Raw genomic sequence first — 18,082 nt, 5'->3', positions numbered from 1 at the left:
ATGTGACATTGACTTTTTTAATTGATGAAATTTTTTTGACTTTTTAAGATTTAAAAAAGTTTATATGTTTAAGAAGTGAAAAATTTTAATTAAAAAGTTGATATAATATTTAGGCCAAGTTTAGTAAGTCCATAAAAAGTTAAAAAGTCAAAAAATTACGTAAAAAACTAAAAAGTTATCATTATTCACCAAAAGTTAAAAATTACGACTGCACAACTCCCAATCCTAATTTTTCCCTACACACTAATTTATACAATTTTTTAATACAAATTTTTCTATAAAAAGTTAACCAAAACATTCATATTTTTTCCCTCAATTTTTTAATCTAAAAAGATAAAAAGTACACTTATTTAAAACACCCAAATAACCCCTTAATTTTTTCAACTAATAACAATAATTTAGTAATTTTTTTAAAAAAATTTAACTAAAAATTGACTTTTTTGACCATCTATTAAAACTGCTGAGATTACAATAATTTATTTGTAAAAAAAGTTAGACTTCGAAGATTAAAACCATCTCCAACATGTTATTGCTAAAATGTGCCTAATCATTGCTAAAATGTGTGTAAAAATCAAATGCAAGTTGTTACTCATCTCATCTAACGACTAGTGATTGAATTTATATGAATTAAAGTGCACTTTACAACACCACATTCGGAAAATTGGAGGATGGTGATAGAAACTGTTAGAATAGTTTAATAAAAATAAAATGTTATTTATGATTTAATGGTTTATTATTTAGTTGTCACAAGATTTATAGGTTACAAAATTTATATTGTCATTACAACCATATTACGGGGATTTACTTGAAGATAATTATGATATTAAATAGGAATTTAATTGAGAGTGTGTGAGTAGAATGCTGACCAGACTGTCAAATTAGTATTCAACTGGAAAGCACGACTGAATAGATGACGCCAGAACGACCTGTAACAGAAAGATGAGATTCTAGCAGTGGTTCATCCACCCGAGGGCACTCCAACGATCAAGTTAGTTATCTCTTAAAGATAGCAAAAGTGTTTAACTCACTATTCAGAATATCAAAAGCGTACCTTAGACCCATGGGGATTCGTCCCTTTTATAGCCAACCCAATCCTAGTCCCAATAAAAGCCTAGTTTCAATGGACTTAGGATTACTGCTAATCTTGGTCTCCCAGTAGGATTAGGATAAACTCCCTAAGAGTCTTATCTTTACCCAAGCTGAAGTCTTCTCTCATTCTAGGACTCTTGTCCCTTATCTGTTTATCCCGTATTCCGGTATTCTCGCAGATAATCTCGGCCTAGCCGAGATCATTTCGGCATCATGACCAGAACACATGGCACCCCGGGTGGCACTCCGGTGACACCTCGGCCACGTGTCGTCATTCAAAATTTATGTCCCCACAACTGCCCCCTAGGTTCTATTACCTCGGCATCCTGAGGTGATGGAACCTATATCATTTCTTTCATCTAGTATGTCGACTAAGCTTGCTTCATCATTTATTGCCGAAGTTAGAACTTGTCAGCTCAAATATGACCAAGATCTGTAATCTGTTTTCCCCAAAATGCCTTTAGAGCAAATAATCAAGTCGATTTAATTTATTTAGCCGAGATCTTCCTCCTAGCCGAGGTCTTTGCTTTACTAAATCAAGAACTCCAAGAGTATCACGCGTGTGAGCTGTCATGCACAATATTTCAAGCGTTTCTGTCACGCATCTTTCCCCTACTGAGCCGTACTTGACACGCGCCATCAAGTCGCATCACTTGTGCGTGCGCCGTCTGATAGGCACGTTGCCCTAGGCACATTGATTGTAATTTTGCTGCCATTCCATGCTTTCGATCAAAAATCCCTTCTCTCTCTCCGTCTCTTCACTTTTGCATCTTCGTTCTTAAGCTCCCTATTTTTTCTCTCTTTAGCTTTTCTCTCTCAAATCCGCCATTGTTGTTCTCGTGAAGTTTCTGCAACCACCTCCACTCTCCCCTTCTGGCGAGGCTTTTGCTGTACTTCTTTGCTCTCTGCCACCGTTCGGCACCGGCGTACTTTACACCGGCCTTACTTTCTTCTGTAAGTCACTGTTCCTTCATTCATTTTAATTTCTTGTTTCACATTCAATTGCCTCTGCTTGTTAATCACGTCTGAACATATTCATATGCTCTCACTCCTGTCTGTGTTTCAAATTTCACCCTTTATATGCTTAAAACATACTTCGTTTCACCTGTTTTCTGGGTATACATATGTATCCACACACTTTGCTCACCTTGCCATTGTTCTTGGCTTTGCACCCTTACACATATTCTGTTACAGTGTTCCTGATAGAGCATCATCATTCTTGATTCTGAATCTTTGTCTCTGTTTCTTTTTGCTGTGTTTTTTTCCAGATTCTTGCCTTCAATCCTTTGTTTACATAGACTTGGGTTTTAGAATTTGTCGTAGAACTCACAAACTTTAGGAAGAACTGAAACAAACTTCTCTTTAGATCGTAAAAAATCTTTACCCCAGTATTCGTTTAGGTTTTGCCGAGGTCTTCTAAACCTTCACAAAACACTTCTTTTTTCAAATTATACACCTTCCCCCTAAGCCGACGTCATGGGTATGTGGAGGTATAGGGTAGACACCCCGACCAAGCTAGAATATTTCAAGCAGGAGTTTTCCATCCCAGCCGACGTCCATCTGAGGTTGGCTGGAGAGGATGACTCCATCATGCCCACAGTTGATTCCATGACCTTCCCAGTTGTAGCTTTTATAGAGTGTGGACTTAGGCTCTCACTCGACATCCTTTTTCGAAAAATCCTCCATTACTATAAATTGAACCCAATGCAGCTTGCCATCAACTCTTACCGTGTTATCAATGATATAATAGCCTTACCCAAACAAGAGAATGCTAGGGTAACTCTAGCCGACATCCAATACTGCTACACCATGTGTGGCCTCAAGTTAGAGAAATGCTACATTTACTACCTTAAACTGAGGTCCACAGAGTACAAAATTATTGCCGACCTCCCAGACTCTAACAAGGGAGCCAGGGACGATTACTTCATTGTCTCAGGGAACTGGGAGTTCGCTCCAGATGAGGGAATCCGCCAATTATCTATTTTTGAACAAATTTCCAATCTATTTTGCTCAAATTCTATAAATACGAGCTTATGTCTCTGTTTTGAGGGTTGAAAGATTTCCAAAAAGCTTAAACACACACTTGAGAGCTCCTTCTTCCTTAGCAAGTTATCTTTGAGCAAGCCTAATAACCTTACACTATATCTATACACCATATACAACCTTAGAGCAAGGCCCTAGAGTCCTTGTTGAGGCTTGAGAATCACAATTCAAACTTGAGAGTGCCTTTAGATTGAGTTTGGTTTACAACAAGAGCTTGTTCTCTTCAAACGGTATAAGCCTACCACCTTTCTCTTTGCTTTCATTTTAGTCTTGTTTTATTTATTTCTTGTGTTTTTGTATTGTTTTGAATCCATTTCAAGTAGTGGAACTTAGGGTTAAATAGCTACCAAAACTAAAAAAGCTTAACACCATTTCTTGCACCTTAACTCATAGCTCATACCCTTTGCTTTTACACTCTTTTCTTTGACTTTCAGGGCTGAAAAACATGGTTTAAAGGTCTCAAAAGTGGAGGAGTTAACCACCTCTCCTTGTTCTTGTTTGTTAGTTTAGTACCTTCTTGTTCTTGTTTATTGTTTGTGCTCTTTTAACCCACTTTTAGCCACTACTTTTTATGCTTTAGAGGCTGTTTAGGACTATCTTAATTTATTTAATTAGTTTATGCTTTGAATACTTTACTTGTTGTGTTGTAAGTCCTCATGGTTTTGGCCGTTTAGGCCTTAGACACTGAGCCATTCGAGTCAATGGCTTTCCTTTACTTAGTTTTCATATCAATAGTCTCATTCTAATAAACAAATTTGCATAATCATTTCCGCACCCTCACTTTTTTTTTTCTTTTCTTTTGTTTGAAAGTTATTTCAAACGATTGATTGTTATTCAAGGTATGAGAAAGAGACCTATACTCAATGGCTTAATCTCTACAAAGGTTCATCGTTAAAGCGTAGTCTCTCTTTCATGTAATTGATCACTTTTTGTTTGACATTTCTTCTCATTTAGTGGACTTAACTATCAATTCAAATTGATTAAAGAATGGAAATGACTAATAAAATTGGTTGAAAATCAATGAAACTGACATAAAGAAAATGTTTGAAGTTGATTGGATTCGGCCGAACGTTATGCTGAGTCCATCACTTCAAGAATCATCACTTATCAATTCATGATATTTTGATGAAACTTGAGGTATGTCTATCTTCCTCGAGCTAATTTTGTGATAAGAGGGAGGGGTGGTGGTTGTTCATTGCATTTATTAATTGTTTTGTCCAAATTGTGTTTGAAATCATTAAGCCTCAAGTTGTGCCTATTGATGGTTTCGGACTCGAATTTACTCTTCTTTTGAATTTCATGATAGAAGAGGGCAGAAGGGACAACATGGTGTAAAGTTGCTCTGATTGCACTGTTTTCACCTCAGAGCACAAAAACAGGTTTTGGTATGAAATTAGGGCATGACCGGCCTTATTTGGACCCGGTCGGGCCTCATTAGGGGCCGACCGGGCTCCAATGTTTGGTAAACAAAGTGTTTTAGCAGAAACAGAAGACAGTGGCTGGGTGAAACAAGGCAGATTTCAAGGGAGGCAGACAATGTAGCCTCTGCCGACTGTCCGCATGAGTGCACATCTGATTCTTATGCATTATTAATGTAGTTCATATTAAATGATGTGATATTATTGTTCATGTTCTTTTGTAATTATATCGTTGTAATTATTATTACTGTAACTCTTGTTGTTGTTATTATCATAATGTCCTTGTTGTAATAAATTAGATAGTTAGCAATTCGTTAGTTTATTCCAAGCTTGTAATAGGTAGTTAATTTAGTTAATTTATTATTCATTCAGATTTGTAATAGTTAGTTAATTCAGACACTTGGACACTCATTTGAACCATTTTGCACGAGGGCAAATATGTAATAATTGTGTATGTCTTCCAACCCCATTTTTTTCTCCTTTTTATTTACTCGCTTATGATGATAGCATAGAGCATCATATTTTCCTTAGCATTTCCCATGTTTACATACACACGTCTCCTATACATTTGGGTCCGGCTCATCATACCTACCAATGTCACATTCAATTTCCTTAAATGAATACGTGATTTATCACTTGCCATAGATTCTCATATACCATGCTAGTAACCGAGCCTATTTAATTGTATGATTGTACGTGTCACGTTAGTCATTTTGCATTAGTGAGGGGCATGCATATTTTCTAATTATTTTGCTTTGTTTGGCTTGCCTCGAAGTACTAAGTGAGCGTTTTGTGTTTTAACATGTTGCATTGTATGTTTGTGTAGCCATATTGAGCATGTTTTCCATGAGACTAAATACTTAAATGATATACTTGTTTGAATGCTGGCGGATGAAGGCTACATGCTAAAATTGGGATGAATTGATTAAGGCACATACAAACTCACCTTTTTAAGTGACGCATATTTAAAACAATTTTTAAACAAACATGAAATCAAAGTATTTCAATTTTTACAAAATTAGTCTATACTTGTGTGCATCATATAATAAAGTTAGCCTAATAATCAGAACAAGAGCATATAATGTAAATAAGAATCACATCATGATTAGCAGAAGCCGATCTTTGATCTGGTGAATGAGGTGCTCGATTCATAACATTCCCCTCTCGTACCTAAGTTCTCGAGCCGAGACACTTTTGTGATGACGGATAAGTGGCCTTTGACACGAGTCATGAGTTTCCTAAAATTTTCAAAATATTTAGGTGACGACTCTGTAATCTGGCAAACAATCCATTTTTGACATTTTTTATTAAAAATCGATTTTTCGAAAAATTTACTAGATTTTGACTCATTTGTCTTTATCCATTTCATATTACACTTGTGAAATCAAATTCAGAATCACGAGAATTCAAATTGTAGGGCTAATCGTATTCAAAAAGAGTACGAAAAGCAAGCTATAAAGTGTATTGAATTTAATGAAAAATATCTTGTGCTTATCAAATTTTTTATTATTTACTTGTGCCTTAAAAACACTTGTTAGCAAGATCTTTTATGTATCAATTATTAGTTTAATAAGGTTCATTGCTCATGTATTTTATCAGATGTGACATATTACATAATAAATACAATTTAGTGATTTTTTCACAAAATAATTATAAATTCAAGAAAAAATTTAAAATTTTAATTATTAATATTTATTAAATTTATCACTGATTTGAAATTACTTTTTAAAATTTTACACTGAGGCCTCGTTTGGGAACAGGCTAATTTAGGCCTCGTTTGGCAAGAGGCTATTTTAGCCAATTAGCCAAAAAGTTACTAAATTAGCCAAAAAGCCAACAACCCATACCAAAAAGTCAAAGATTCTCTTTTCTCTCTACTTTTTGCACATCTTTTCATAATTAGCCAAAAAGTCATCCCAAACATACAAGTTTTTTTTACCTACCTTTTTAGCCAAATAGCCAAAAAGTTACTAAATTAGCCTGTTCCCAAACGAGGCCTTAGTAACTTTTTGGCTATTTGGCTAAAAAGGTAGGTAAAAAAAACTTGTATGTTTGGAATGACTTTTTGGCTAATTACGAAAAGATGTGCAAAAAGTAGAGAGAAAATAGAATCTTTGACTTTTTGGTATGGGTTGTTGGCTTTTTGGCTAATTTAGTAACTTTTTGGCTAATTGGCTAAAATAGCCTCTTGCCAAACGAGGCCTGAGTTATAATTATTCCTAATACAATGATGATTCAAACATTATTTGATTTTAATGTGATTAGATATTAATGAGATTATTAAGATAATTTATACATAAAATAGACGTAATAAAAGTTCAATATATGACAAATTATAATCTATGATGGAATAAATAAATGCAAAACTAAATTTGAAATGACCCTTGACTCTTTCGTCACCCACCTTTATTCTAACTAGCAGACGGCACGTATAATTAATAATAAAAATAAATAATAAAAAATTTAACATCATAATATATATATTACTAAAGTGATAAGCATGCTCTTAATGAAATCTAAAGTCTTGGATTCAAAATCTTCTTACGCTGTGTATAATAATTTTTTTATTTTAGCATATATAAAGTTTCCACGTATGAGGAAAAGGTTTCACTAAACCAACTTAAACCTTTACTTAATAATAGTATAAATTTAGGGGTTGTTTGGCATGATGGATATAGAATATATACAATTGCCACATATAAGAAGAAGAAGATTTCACTGAATCAACTTAGACCTTTACTTAATAATAGTATAGATTTAGGGGTTGTTTGGCATGATGGATATAGCATATATAAAGTTGCCACGGATGAGGAGAAGAAGGTTTCACTAAACCTACTTAGGCTTTTACTTAATAGGGTAAATTACAAATACACCTCATCAGGTTTGATTAAAATACAAATCGCCCATTACAACAAAAAAAGTTTTTACGGCGTGCAATACATGTCGTAAAAACCCTTCTACGACGTACAACGCGCGTCATATAATAACCAGTCGTGGAAAGTCAATTCACTTTCAACGACATGCTTCGTACGCCGTTAAAAACTATTTAACGGCAGATTTTGAACGTCATTGTTACTTTTTCTACGACATGCTATAGTACGCCGTTAAAAACTATTTGAACGGCATATTTTGTGCGGCGTCGTTATTTTTTCTACAACTACTTTTGCACGCCGTTAATTGGTGAGACAAATAACAACGCTAATTGTGCGCCGTAAAGTATGTAATACAACTTATTATGCCTGCCGTAGAATATGCAATTTTTTATTTTTATTTTTTAATTCAGTAGGTTCTATTTGACCAATTTTTGTACAATCTAACAAATATTACAAACAAGTATCACAAAATATCAATCAATCACCAAAATATTATTTGAAACATCAAAAAGAAACTATATCATTAAATTATAAATATTCAATAATTATCTATACATTCGAAACATTCCAAAATTATATTCTTAAGTTCTAAACTGTACAAAAAGTTTAAACCATCCAAAACTATGGATATCTAACTTTCTAAACATATCGACAACTATTAAGAGATTGTCTAAAACTACCGACAACAATTCCTATAACAGTTGCAGCTATAGTTGCAGCTGCAGCTATAGCAAATTCACTTGTTCCTATCACAGGGACGAATAGCTAGAGTAACTAACCCTGTTGCATTTCTTGTCTACATGACAAAGAAAACTTCATATAAGTACAAAATTCAATGACTCAGGGACAAAAATATTTCTTGAGGTAATAAGAAATGATCAAGAAATTTTAAAACATTAACAAAACATTTTCAAAATTAATAAGATAATTCAATGGCCCCATAAAAACAATGTCATAATGAAAAATTAACGAAAATTCAAGATCTCAATAGACTCAACGTATATGCAAATAAAAATCCATATAAAGTAAAACCTTTTTTTCATACCTCAAATGGAATTACCTCTTTTGTTGCAATGTTTCTAGAGGGAAATGAGTAGGAATCTTCAAACAATAGGAAGAGGTGAAATTAATCTACTTCAATGCAACACCTACTTGGAACTTGCATAATTATGTTAAAGGAGAGTGAAACTTACTTGTACAGATAAGCAGCAATCCCAAGAATTACGCACAACAGTATAATATCAATAAAGAAATTTCGACTGGACCTTAGCTGGAACAAAAGGAAAACTCTCCATCAAATCCAATAAAGGGATCTACAACAAAGCACAACTGAATATAGATAGAAATTTCCTACCCCCCACCCCACCCCACCCCACCCCTGGAACACAAATTGATTCAAATCTGTAGAAAATACTGGTTCAATCACCTGATTAACAGTGTCGTTAAGTCTCACATTGGTATTCTTAAGCACACTAAATGTTGTCGCAACTCGTGCCCTTCTTCCTTGGATCAAAGCTGAAGCCTGACCAGAGAGCATATCATACTGAGTCTGCAGTTGCCTAAGCTGTCTCTGCAATTCCAAAGCGTCAACTTTGTATGTTAAAGTGGCATCCCAAGAGTTAAAGTTAATCCATCAATAGCAGAAGCAAAGAATAGCAATGCATCATCATCACTTGCTTTAAAAGTACCAATATAGAAATATCAGAGACAAAATAGCAAAATTTTTTGAACTCTGCATATCAAAGGAAATTTAGAGGCATTAGAGTGTTTGAGTGATAAAAAAAATCCTATGCTTAAGATATAATCTTAAATAAGATTTACATATTTAACAAATAATAGATTAAAACACATATGATGAAGATCTCAATCCAAGCCAAATAAACTTTCAATAATGTTAATTATTTTCTTATGCTGTCATTAAAGAAAATGTAATAAGTTTCCATCCATAAGTAAATAGGTAATTTTACCTGAAAGAATCCTATATAGTATGCTACTGTTGTGTGCTCAGTTGTGATTGGTAATATGTTTAAAGGAAGTGCTGGACTAATTGCTGATACCTTGGGTTTGAAGAGCGAAAGACGTTCAAAAGAGAAGTGAAGGAATGTGGTAAAAATGGAAAAGATGAAGGGAGGATGTAGATGGAAGAAACTGAATTCCAAGATGATGGAAGTGTGATTCCTGAAGGATTTTTAATAGAAATAGTTCATACTTTACTATTAACTTTGCTACAAGTGAACACTGGATTACACCAATATAATTTCTAGAACTTGTAAAACTTCAACAATTCAATTTTTTTTCCTACAATGGGCATGGCTAATCCAGCGAAGCACAACGCCACGCCACTAGTTCTATAAAATGATTGAGTTGAACTATTTTATACACTTGTCCTGTTGCAACCACCCAAAAAAAAAAAAAAAAAGAGAGAATATTTTCTTTCTCTAAATCCTACCCAATGATGTTCAAGCCTTTTATAGAAATAACCAAAAGATCACACTCCATGACAGCTCACATAGCACACAACCAAGGATATGGATCTACCATTTCATAATCACATTTGCCATAATTGTCAATTTTGAAATTCAGCACAATTAGAAGGTTTGGAGTAATTGACTGTCATAAATACATATTGAGAAAATGGGGTTTAGGCTTCGACCCATCTGGTGAACAAGACAATAATGTGTTAAGGCTAGCATAACTCAAAATCAACAATACCCTACAAAATAAATACTAAGCCATACTTAAGCCAAACTTAGTTTAAGATGTTAGTGCTCAAACATCGGCATTATTCACATTAGTGGCAGTCAAATAGATTAAGTTATAAGCAAAATATCAATAGATAGCACTCATGACAGGGCAAAAGAGAAAACTAACCAAAATTGGATCTCCTTTGGTTGAATTGACGATGGTGTTCATATGGGAAATAGCATCAGCCTTATCTTCCTGCAATGGTAAAAAATAATGAAGAAAAGTTAATGAATTATACACCCAGTAAAGACTACTGAAACATTTAATATTACTGCTGCTACACTACATGAGAAACAGCTAGCAAGCAGCAATATAGAGCACATATTGGGATCATAGAGTGAGAAAAGAAAAGAAATGATTGTGGACTCTCATCTAAGTGAGAAAATAAAAGAAATAATTGTTTTTCAAAATTTTCATAAAATGTATGGTATCCACCAACTTGTTTCGGAAATATTCTGCCAATACATAGTTTGCTTCTTTTAGTAAAAACACAAGAAAACTTATGGGAGAGAAAAGATAATATTGAAAAAAAGTTAAGCATAACAAATGGAAGAAAACACGAAAAGAAAAACATTTTATCACGTTCACTTTTGTCCTTGAAATGACAATCAATTGTCAATACTATGCACTCTGGCCAAAACAAAGGAAAAATATGAAATGCTCTAGTTGACAAGCATAGAGTTGATTGGTTATGAATTTTTTTCAGTTAAAACAGTAAGATGAGGTTCTTGACTCCCTCTTGTCCCACCACTATCTCTCCCCACAAACCCTTGCCAAAACCCTTGCCAGCAAAAAAAAAAAAAGAAAAAACTAATTGTGATGTCATAGTAGGGACACTCTCAGGAAAACAAAAAAACTGCTATGATAGGCCATCAAATGAAGGCAAACCTTCCTTTTAAAAATGAAAAGTTAATCGAATTCCTAGGACTAGAAATTTGTCATACACTTACTACAATAGTAAGAAGTAGGAGAACTCAATATTGTTTTCTACAAGCTTTGATGAGTTCAACCTGCGAGAAGGCATGGAACTCAAAAACCGCTGATAATCTGGAAGTAGAGACTGTGAGACAAGAAAATAGACAGATGCAAATGGAGGTTAATCTTTCAAATGACTGGAAATTTTAAAGAAAAAGACAAAAACAAGTTTGTTAGCCACAGAATCAAACACACATGCACACACAAACGGCAGACACACTTATTTGCTAAACAATGATACTAAATTACAGGGTAAAAGGAAATGAAACTGAACAAGGAAGTATACATTTGGACAGATCAATACCTTGGGTATACTAGCAGTGTTACGCAGCTCCTCCGTTTTGCTTAACTTCATTCCAGAAAAAAGCTCATAAATAAAACAACCTATATAACAGAAAAATTAGATTGTGAACAAGAACCTATATAGATTATACCAAAGATTACGCAACAAAATGAGGTGAAATACGAATACCCAAGAGTTGCCAAAGGCAGAGAAACTCAACATAGTTAATAAGATTGGTTGCTCTCCACATAAAATGTTTTATTACCATTAGATTCTGGTTCCTTAAAATAGCAGTCAATCCTAATAAGATAATTCAATGGTCCCCATAAAACGGGATACATGAAAGATGACTACATCCACAAATAGGGTTTGTTCATGTGCATAATGATAAAAGTGGTTTTAATTGTGATACAACTATTATCTAGCCTCAAGGTAAACTGCACACCCCTCTTCTCTTCTCCAATCCTACTTACTCTTCTTAATCTACATCCTAGCATGTCCTGTGTATATATGAAATGTTGGTATGCTTAGAAATGGGGTGTAAGTTTAGGTGTTAGTATGAATAAGTGATGTTACCTTGTATTTTCTGCTGATTTCATGACTGCTGCAACTTTATCACTCTTGGAAAAATATCAAACTTACTTCTTTTTCAAAACTGAATGTAGGGGATGATCTTTGAGGTGTTTAGAGCATGTGACATTTTTGGTAACCCCTAATTAGACGTTTTTATAGTCTAAAGACAATTTTCTCAAACAATCTAGGCCTGTGTTCCGAGAAAACAATCCACTTCGAGTATTTTAAAAAACAATCTAGAAAAATCAACTTAGGTTGGTTCTTATGTCAAAACTTAGCATTTTTAGTCCTCTTTCCAACAAAATTTATTTGAGCAAAAGTTATTGGGTAGATTGAGAGAAATGCTCATTTTCCTAAATGTGTGTCAAATCTAGACAAAATATGGTGTATGGCCTATAGATAAAAATTCTGGTTAGGTTATGCAAATTCTGAAATTGGGAATGCAAGTAAACTTATTATTCTATGTTTCTGCTAATTTTCAGAACCTAAAAAGGTCCAAAAGTATTTTTACTGACCCAATTCTTTGGCTCCTACTAATCTAAAATCTGCTAAAAATGTGTTACTTTTTGTGTCAAGTGTTCCTGAGTGCTCAAAAGCATGCCAAATGTGATTTACTTGCCTTACCATGCTTGTATGTATTAATGTGTTATATTTCATCCAATATACTTCCATCACATTCATGTATATTATTTGATTCGAATCTAGCTATAACGAAGATAATATGCCTCCCAATGACTAGAAATTTGTTTTGACCATCATGCTGACCTGAATTCCACCATCAGTGGTATTTAAGGGCAACCTTTCAAAAGGACTGACAGCAGGTTTAGCTCCAATACCAATAACAATCTACACAAAGGAGAAAAGCATATAATTTTTCCATTTGGTTAGTTACACTGCCATGTCATCAAATGCAGAAACAAAAGTCACCAAGAGTAACCTTAAGATTAAAAATTAGAAGAAAAACAAAATCCACAAACATGTAGCAGTATTTTACCATGTCCGCTTCTATTGTAGTTTCATTTTCAAGTTTAACAGCAGCCACGCGTCCATCAGAACCAACTTCAGTGAGTAGTTGCAGCAAGACAAATCAATGTGATTAACTTCAGTTGTTTCCAGGACAGAGGGTAGTGATAGTGAGGATAGTGAAATTGATACAAGTTAATCTTGACTTGGGACTTAATAAAGCATGTGGCCCTAGAAATGTACAGTCAGAGAGCCAATTCTAAACAGTTGGGACAAGGCTCTGTTCAGAAAGGATAAATGAGATATGGTGTAAATGATGTAATGAAAATAAGAGTCTTTATAAAATTACAAAGTCAGAGATGTGGTGTGTGCACCATCAAAAAATTAGAAAAACATGTGAAAAAAGCTATTATTAAACAAGAATGTCAATACTGATCACCTAAAATACAGAATAGAAGGGCCATCTAGTACAACCAAAAACTCAAAAGAAAAAGAAAAAGAAAAAGAAAAAAGGTAGACATTCAAAATCACAAATTTTAAGTGTTCATTGCATCCACTCGAAACAATAAAATCTTACTAGTTATAGATTTAAAAGGGTATGAATTGCCAAAAATTCCAAATACCTCAGTCAGTGTAACAGATAATGGATCAATGAAAAATTACCATCTCAAACCTTAACATAGCAGAACCAGAATGAAACACAGACATACCGTTGTATCAAGTTTCCAACCAACAGTTGCAGCAGCAATCTCCATGCCAATGTAACCACCAACAACAACAACCACCTTCTGTGCTTTCTCCTATAAAATGAAAACCAGTGTGTGACAAAATCCCCTCTACAGATCCTAATTTAAAAAAAATAAATAAATAAATAAATAAAAATAAAAATCTAGCTATTTTCAAAAGCAACTCATAGCATTTGCCATTCGGTTATCGTTAAATACAACTTAACAAGCTTGTGTCTGTAGAGTTTTACAACAAAAACATTAGCTTCATCACCAGATTATTAACCCAAAGAAAGTAGAATTAAGTTGACAACCAGAATATGATAAATAGATAAATGATAAGTGTAACAACCGAAAATTACCAGTGATAATATCAGTGAACCAGCATCTGCAACATCCCGAATATAATGAACACGGGTAAGTTTCCGCCAATCTTCTCTGGAAATCTGAAGCCAAGGAAACAAGCATTTAATGGATTAAAGGAAGGAGGCTTGTGACTCCCTTTCCATGTTTTCAAGTTGAGTGTAGCAAAGGAATTCTCCTAAGAGCAGCTTTAAAGGGAATAGGGGTGAAGACATTATATATACCCTCTCTAGTGTATCAAATTAACAACAAAATTGGATAATTTAGCAACTCTGTGCATGCAGAAATAAGAAATCCAACAAAACTAATTAATGGTTATGCAGAAATAAGAAGAAGAGGTTGATTAAAGAATCATCTCAAAGAAACAACTAAAATAAACACATCAAAGTTCAAGGACTTAACATACCTCTAAAGTCAATCACTCATCAGAGAAGAGAGAACCAAAACAGAAAATAACACAATTATTCAAGTGACTCCTTGAGATGATGGCAGAGCAAAACCCATGTAATTCACAAATTGGAAAAGAACAAAAAACAATAGTTCCAACTTTTTCCAAGAATGATGAAGATCTTCCAAGTTCCAACCTACATGGCGAAGGGGAAGGGGAAAAAAAACGTTTTTTAAGAGAAGGAAAGTAGAAAACGTATATCGAATGAACCAACAACAACAACAACAACAACAACAAAAAATTTGAATTTTGAAAACCCTAATGATCTAGAAAATGGGGGAAAAGCTTACCGTTTTGGTTCAGGACATTGAAATCGCCATGAAAGAGAGAGAGAGACGATCAGATTCAGATAGCAACAGAGTCTTGATGTGAGGAGTTGAAATGCAAATGAGAGAGATACCTTTGATTTCAGATACACAACCGAAGAAAAGAGATGAGATGATCTGGTAACCCTAGCAATTGATTCGAACCCTCGTGATGTTCAATTATGGCAAAATAGTTATTTTGGGATTTTTTTTCTTGGGTGATTGGCGCCCCCAAATTTCATTTTGGCATTCTGTATTTTTATCATACAATTCACGACGACATGGATTGTTCGTCGTAAAAATGTAATACTTTTGACGACAAGTGATGTGTGCATCATAAAAAATGTAATATTTTTAACGACGAACTTTGTGTATACCGTAAAATGTATTTTCACGGCTAGTGTATATGCGTCGTTTATAATTAATGTATTAACGGCACGTCATATGCATATCGTAGAAAGTTTTATTATTTATGGCGTGCATTGCAAGCCATAAAAAAATATCGTTATTATCATTTACGGCCTACGCAATAGACACGCTGTGGTTGGAAAAGTATTTACGATGTGCAAAAAAAGTAAGTCGTAAAAATGAGAAACTACGACGTGCATTTATTATATGCCGTTGATGTAGTACCGTAAAAAGTCAGTTTTATTGTAGTGGCCCCCTGTGGTTCTGGAAATTATATTTCACCCTCTAAGGTTTCTAATTTCATAACAAATTACCCCTTTTATTAATAAATCATCAAGTCAATTAGCAATTTTTAATGATGTTATAAATATGTTTCAATTAATAATTTATATAATTTTAATGATGCATAGGAGAGCAATTATGAATTTCTTTTTTTTTAGCTAATTCTGTTAAATAATTTTTTTTAACAATGGGGTATTTATAATTTTTCAAACTATAGGAAACAATTTGTATTTTAAACAAATATTAGAAAATATATTTGTAATTTACCCTACTTAATAATAGTGTGTGAGTGATTTTCCGATCACACTGCCCAACTCAGTAATCAGCTAGAGAGAACTGGCAGAATAGATGACACCTAGCTGACCTGCAATAGAAAGAGAAGATTTCGGCGGTGGTTCGTCCACCCGGGGGCCCTCCGACGATCAAGTCAGTATATCTCTCAAAGATAATCAATAGTGCAAGACTCACTGTACTGAATATAAATTGCGTAACTTAGACCCACGGGGGTGCCTTTCTTTTATAGCTAACTCAATCATTGTCCCAACAGGAGCCTAGCCCTAATGAACTTAGGATTACTATAAATCTTGGACTCCCAGTAGGATTGGGATAAACTCCCTAAGAGTCTTATCCTTTCCCAACTGTAGTCTTCCCCCTTTCTAGGACTCTTGTGCCTTATCCGCTTATCTCGGATTCCGATATCTTCGGAGGTAACCTCGGCCTCACCGAGATCACCTCGGCGTCATGACCAGGACATGTGGCACCTCGGCTGACACGTCGGCGTCACCTTAGTCACGTGTTGGTACTTAGAAAATATATCCCCACAACTGCCCCTAGGTTTTATTACCTCGACATTCTGAGGTGATGAAACCTATATCATTCGTTTCTGCCAGTACATCGGCTTAGCCGAGATCATCATTATAGGCCGATATGTCTTTTTAGAGATCAAGAATTCCAAGAGCTTCTTCACGCGTATGAGCTGTTATACATAACAACTCAACCGTTTAGCCACGTGTTTTCTCTTTATTGGATCGTACTCCAGACGCGCTTATAAGTCGTGTCGTGCATGCATGCGCCGTCTGACGTAATCGCTGTTCCAGGCGCATTAATTGCCCTCTTTTGCCGCCGTTTCAAGTTTTAACAAAACTTGTTTCCCCCTTTTGTTTTTCTTACTTTACATTGTCTTTATCCAGAACTCTTTCTCTCTCTAGCTTCCTCTAATCCTCCATTTTTCCAAGCTCTGAAGCTCTGCAACTTGCTCCATCCATTTCCTTCGTCGAAGTTCTTGCCAATCTGTTCTGCTGCCGCCGTTCTTCTGACTTCAGCGATCTCAAGCATCGGCTTCTTTTCTTTGGTAAGTCACTGTTTCTCCTGGTTTCTTATTTCTTATTGCTTCATCATTAGTGGCCATTGTTGTTTTACTCAAACATTTGATTTATGAATCATGTATCTGAATGTGTTTACTTCACGATTTTGCCCATGTCTTGAATACTTGCATTACTCATAATTTTTCTGCAATTTTACAACTGTTCTTGACCCTATACCCTTACACACTCTGTCATAGTGTTCTTGGTAGTTCACCCTTGTTCTTGATTCTAAAACACGTTCTTGTTTTCTGTTTTTTGTGTCTTTTCTAGATTTCTACTTCCAATCTTGCTCCCTTAGAGTTAGGTTTTGGGATTTGTCTATAGAACTCACAAGTTTTTAGGAAAAACTGAAACGAACTCCTTTTAGATTCATACAAATCCTTACCACAGTACATTTTTAGGTTTTTAGCCGAGGTCATTTAAACCCTCTTAAAACCCCTTTATCTTGAAATCTAGTTCCTCCTAGCTAGGCTGATATCATGGGTATGTAGAAATATAGAGTAGACACCCCAACAAAATTAGACTACTTTAGGCGAGAGTTTTCCATCACTGTCGACGTCCATCTGAGGTTGGCTGGGAATGATGACTCTATTATGCCTGATGTAAACCTCATGCCATTCCCAGTAGTAGCGTTTATTGAGTGTGGACTTAGGTTTCCACTTAACCCTTTTTTCCGTGAAGTCCTCCACTTCTACAGGTTGAACCCAATGCAACTTGCAATCAATTCGTACCGAGTTATTAACGGTACCATAGCCTTAACAAAATAAGAGAATGCTAGGATTACTCTTGCCGACTTCCAGTTCTGTTATACCATGAGTCGCCTGAAATCAAAAAAAGGCCACATCTATTACCTTAAGCCGAGGTCCACGGAATACAAAATTGTTGCCGACCTCCCTGACTCCAACAAGGGAGCGGGTGATGATTACTTCATCGTTTCGGGTAACTAGGAGTTTCAGCCAAACGATGACCTCCATTTTTATCCCTTAAGTCGAACAGTTTTCGGGGAAGGAGCTGGTAATGGACATCCTTCACAAGTTTTCTTGCTTTCTTGCATAAAGTTTTCAACATTCTTGCTCTAATGTCTATACTTTTTTATTTTTTGCAGTTCTCCCTCAGCCACCAAAGGGCTTTCCATCAGTCTTTTTTCCCCAGTAAAGACTTGAAGAAACTACTGAATTTGCCAGTTCACAAGCGAAAGGCCCCTCTACTTCTCAACTTCATCCCT

General features: G+C 34.9%; 1 protein-coding gene across 11 annotated transcripts; it reads right to left on the bottom strand.

Annotated features, from left to right (window-relative positions):
• Positions 1–7,918: 7,918 nt before the first annotated feature.
• On the bottom strand, positions 7,919–15,037 carry LOC114299500 (AUGMIN subunit 3-like). Of its 11 annotated transcripts, none has more exons than XM_082891392.1 (12): positions 14,899–15,034; positions 14,457–14,619; positions 14,050–14,133; positions 13,673–13,762; positions 12,994–13,242; positions 12,765–12,845; positions 11,448–11,527; positions 10,295–10,363; positions 8,850–8,993; positions 8,617–8,693; positions 8,469–8,524; positions 7,919–8,219 (listed from the first exon to the last, which is right to left on the bottom strand). In XM_082891392.1, exons 7-11 carry the CDS (start codon positions 11,496–11,498, stop codon positions 8,503–8,505), a joined length of 363 nt encoding a protein of 120 aa, XP_082747518.1. In that variant the 5' UTR covers positions 11,499–11,527; positions 12,765–12,845; positions 12,994–13,242; positions 13,673–13,762; positions 14,050–14,133; positions 14,457–14,619; positions 14,899–15,034; the 3' UTR covers positions 7,919–8,219; positions 8,469–8,502. The 11 variants fall into 11 exon arrangements, with proteins under 11 accessions (XP_082747518.1, XP_082747513.1, XP_082747511.1 ...); XM_082891387.1 differs by having other exon boundaries at positions 12,994–13,058; positions 14,457–14,634; positions 14,789–15,032; XM_082891385.1 differs by lacking the exon at positions 8,469–8,524 and having other exon boundaries at positions 12,994–13,058; positions 14,457–14,634; positions 14,789–15,032.
• Positions 15,038–18,082: the final 3,045 nt, after the last annotated feature.

This window comes from Camellia sinensis, chromosome 10 (assembly GCF_055761805.1).
Source record: "Camellia sinensis isolate YWXY chromosome 10, ASM5576180v1, whole genome shotgun sequence".
NCBI classification, from domain to species: domain Eukaryota; kingdom Viridiplantae; phylum Streptophyta; class Magnoliopsida; order Ericales; family Theaceae; genus Camellia; species Camellia sinensis.
The sequence above is the reverse complement of the archived record's forward strand: the minus strand, read 5'-3'. Positions and strand labels throughout refer to the sequence as shown.

What these genes read in the sequence shown, in the direction of transcription:
- LOC114299500 (XM_082891391.1), bottom strand. Translation starts at nt 11,498, where the DNA reads ATGAAGTTAAGCAAAACGGAGGAGCTGCGTAACACTGCTAGTATACCC. An exon ending in CCAAAGGAGATCCAATTTTG is followed by an intron (nt 8,994 to 10,294) that starts GTTAGTTTTCTC and finishes TTGGAATTGCAG; the next exon opens with AGACAGCTTAGGCAACTGCA. An exon ending in TTAACGACACTGTTAATCAG is followed by an intron (nt 8,694 to 8,849) that starts GTGATTGAACCA and finishes CTTTTGTTCCAG; the next exon opens with CTAAGGTCCAGTCGAAATTT.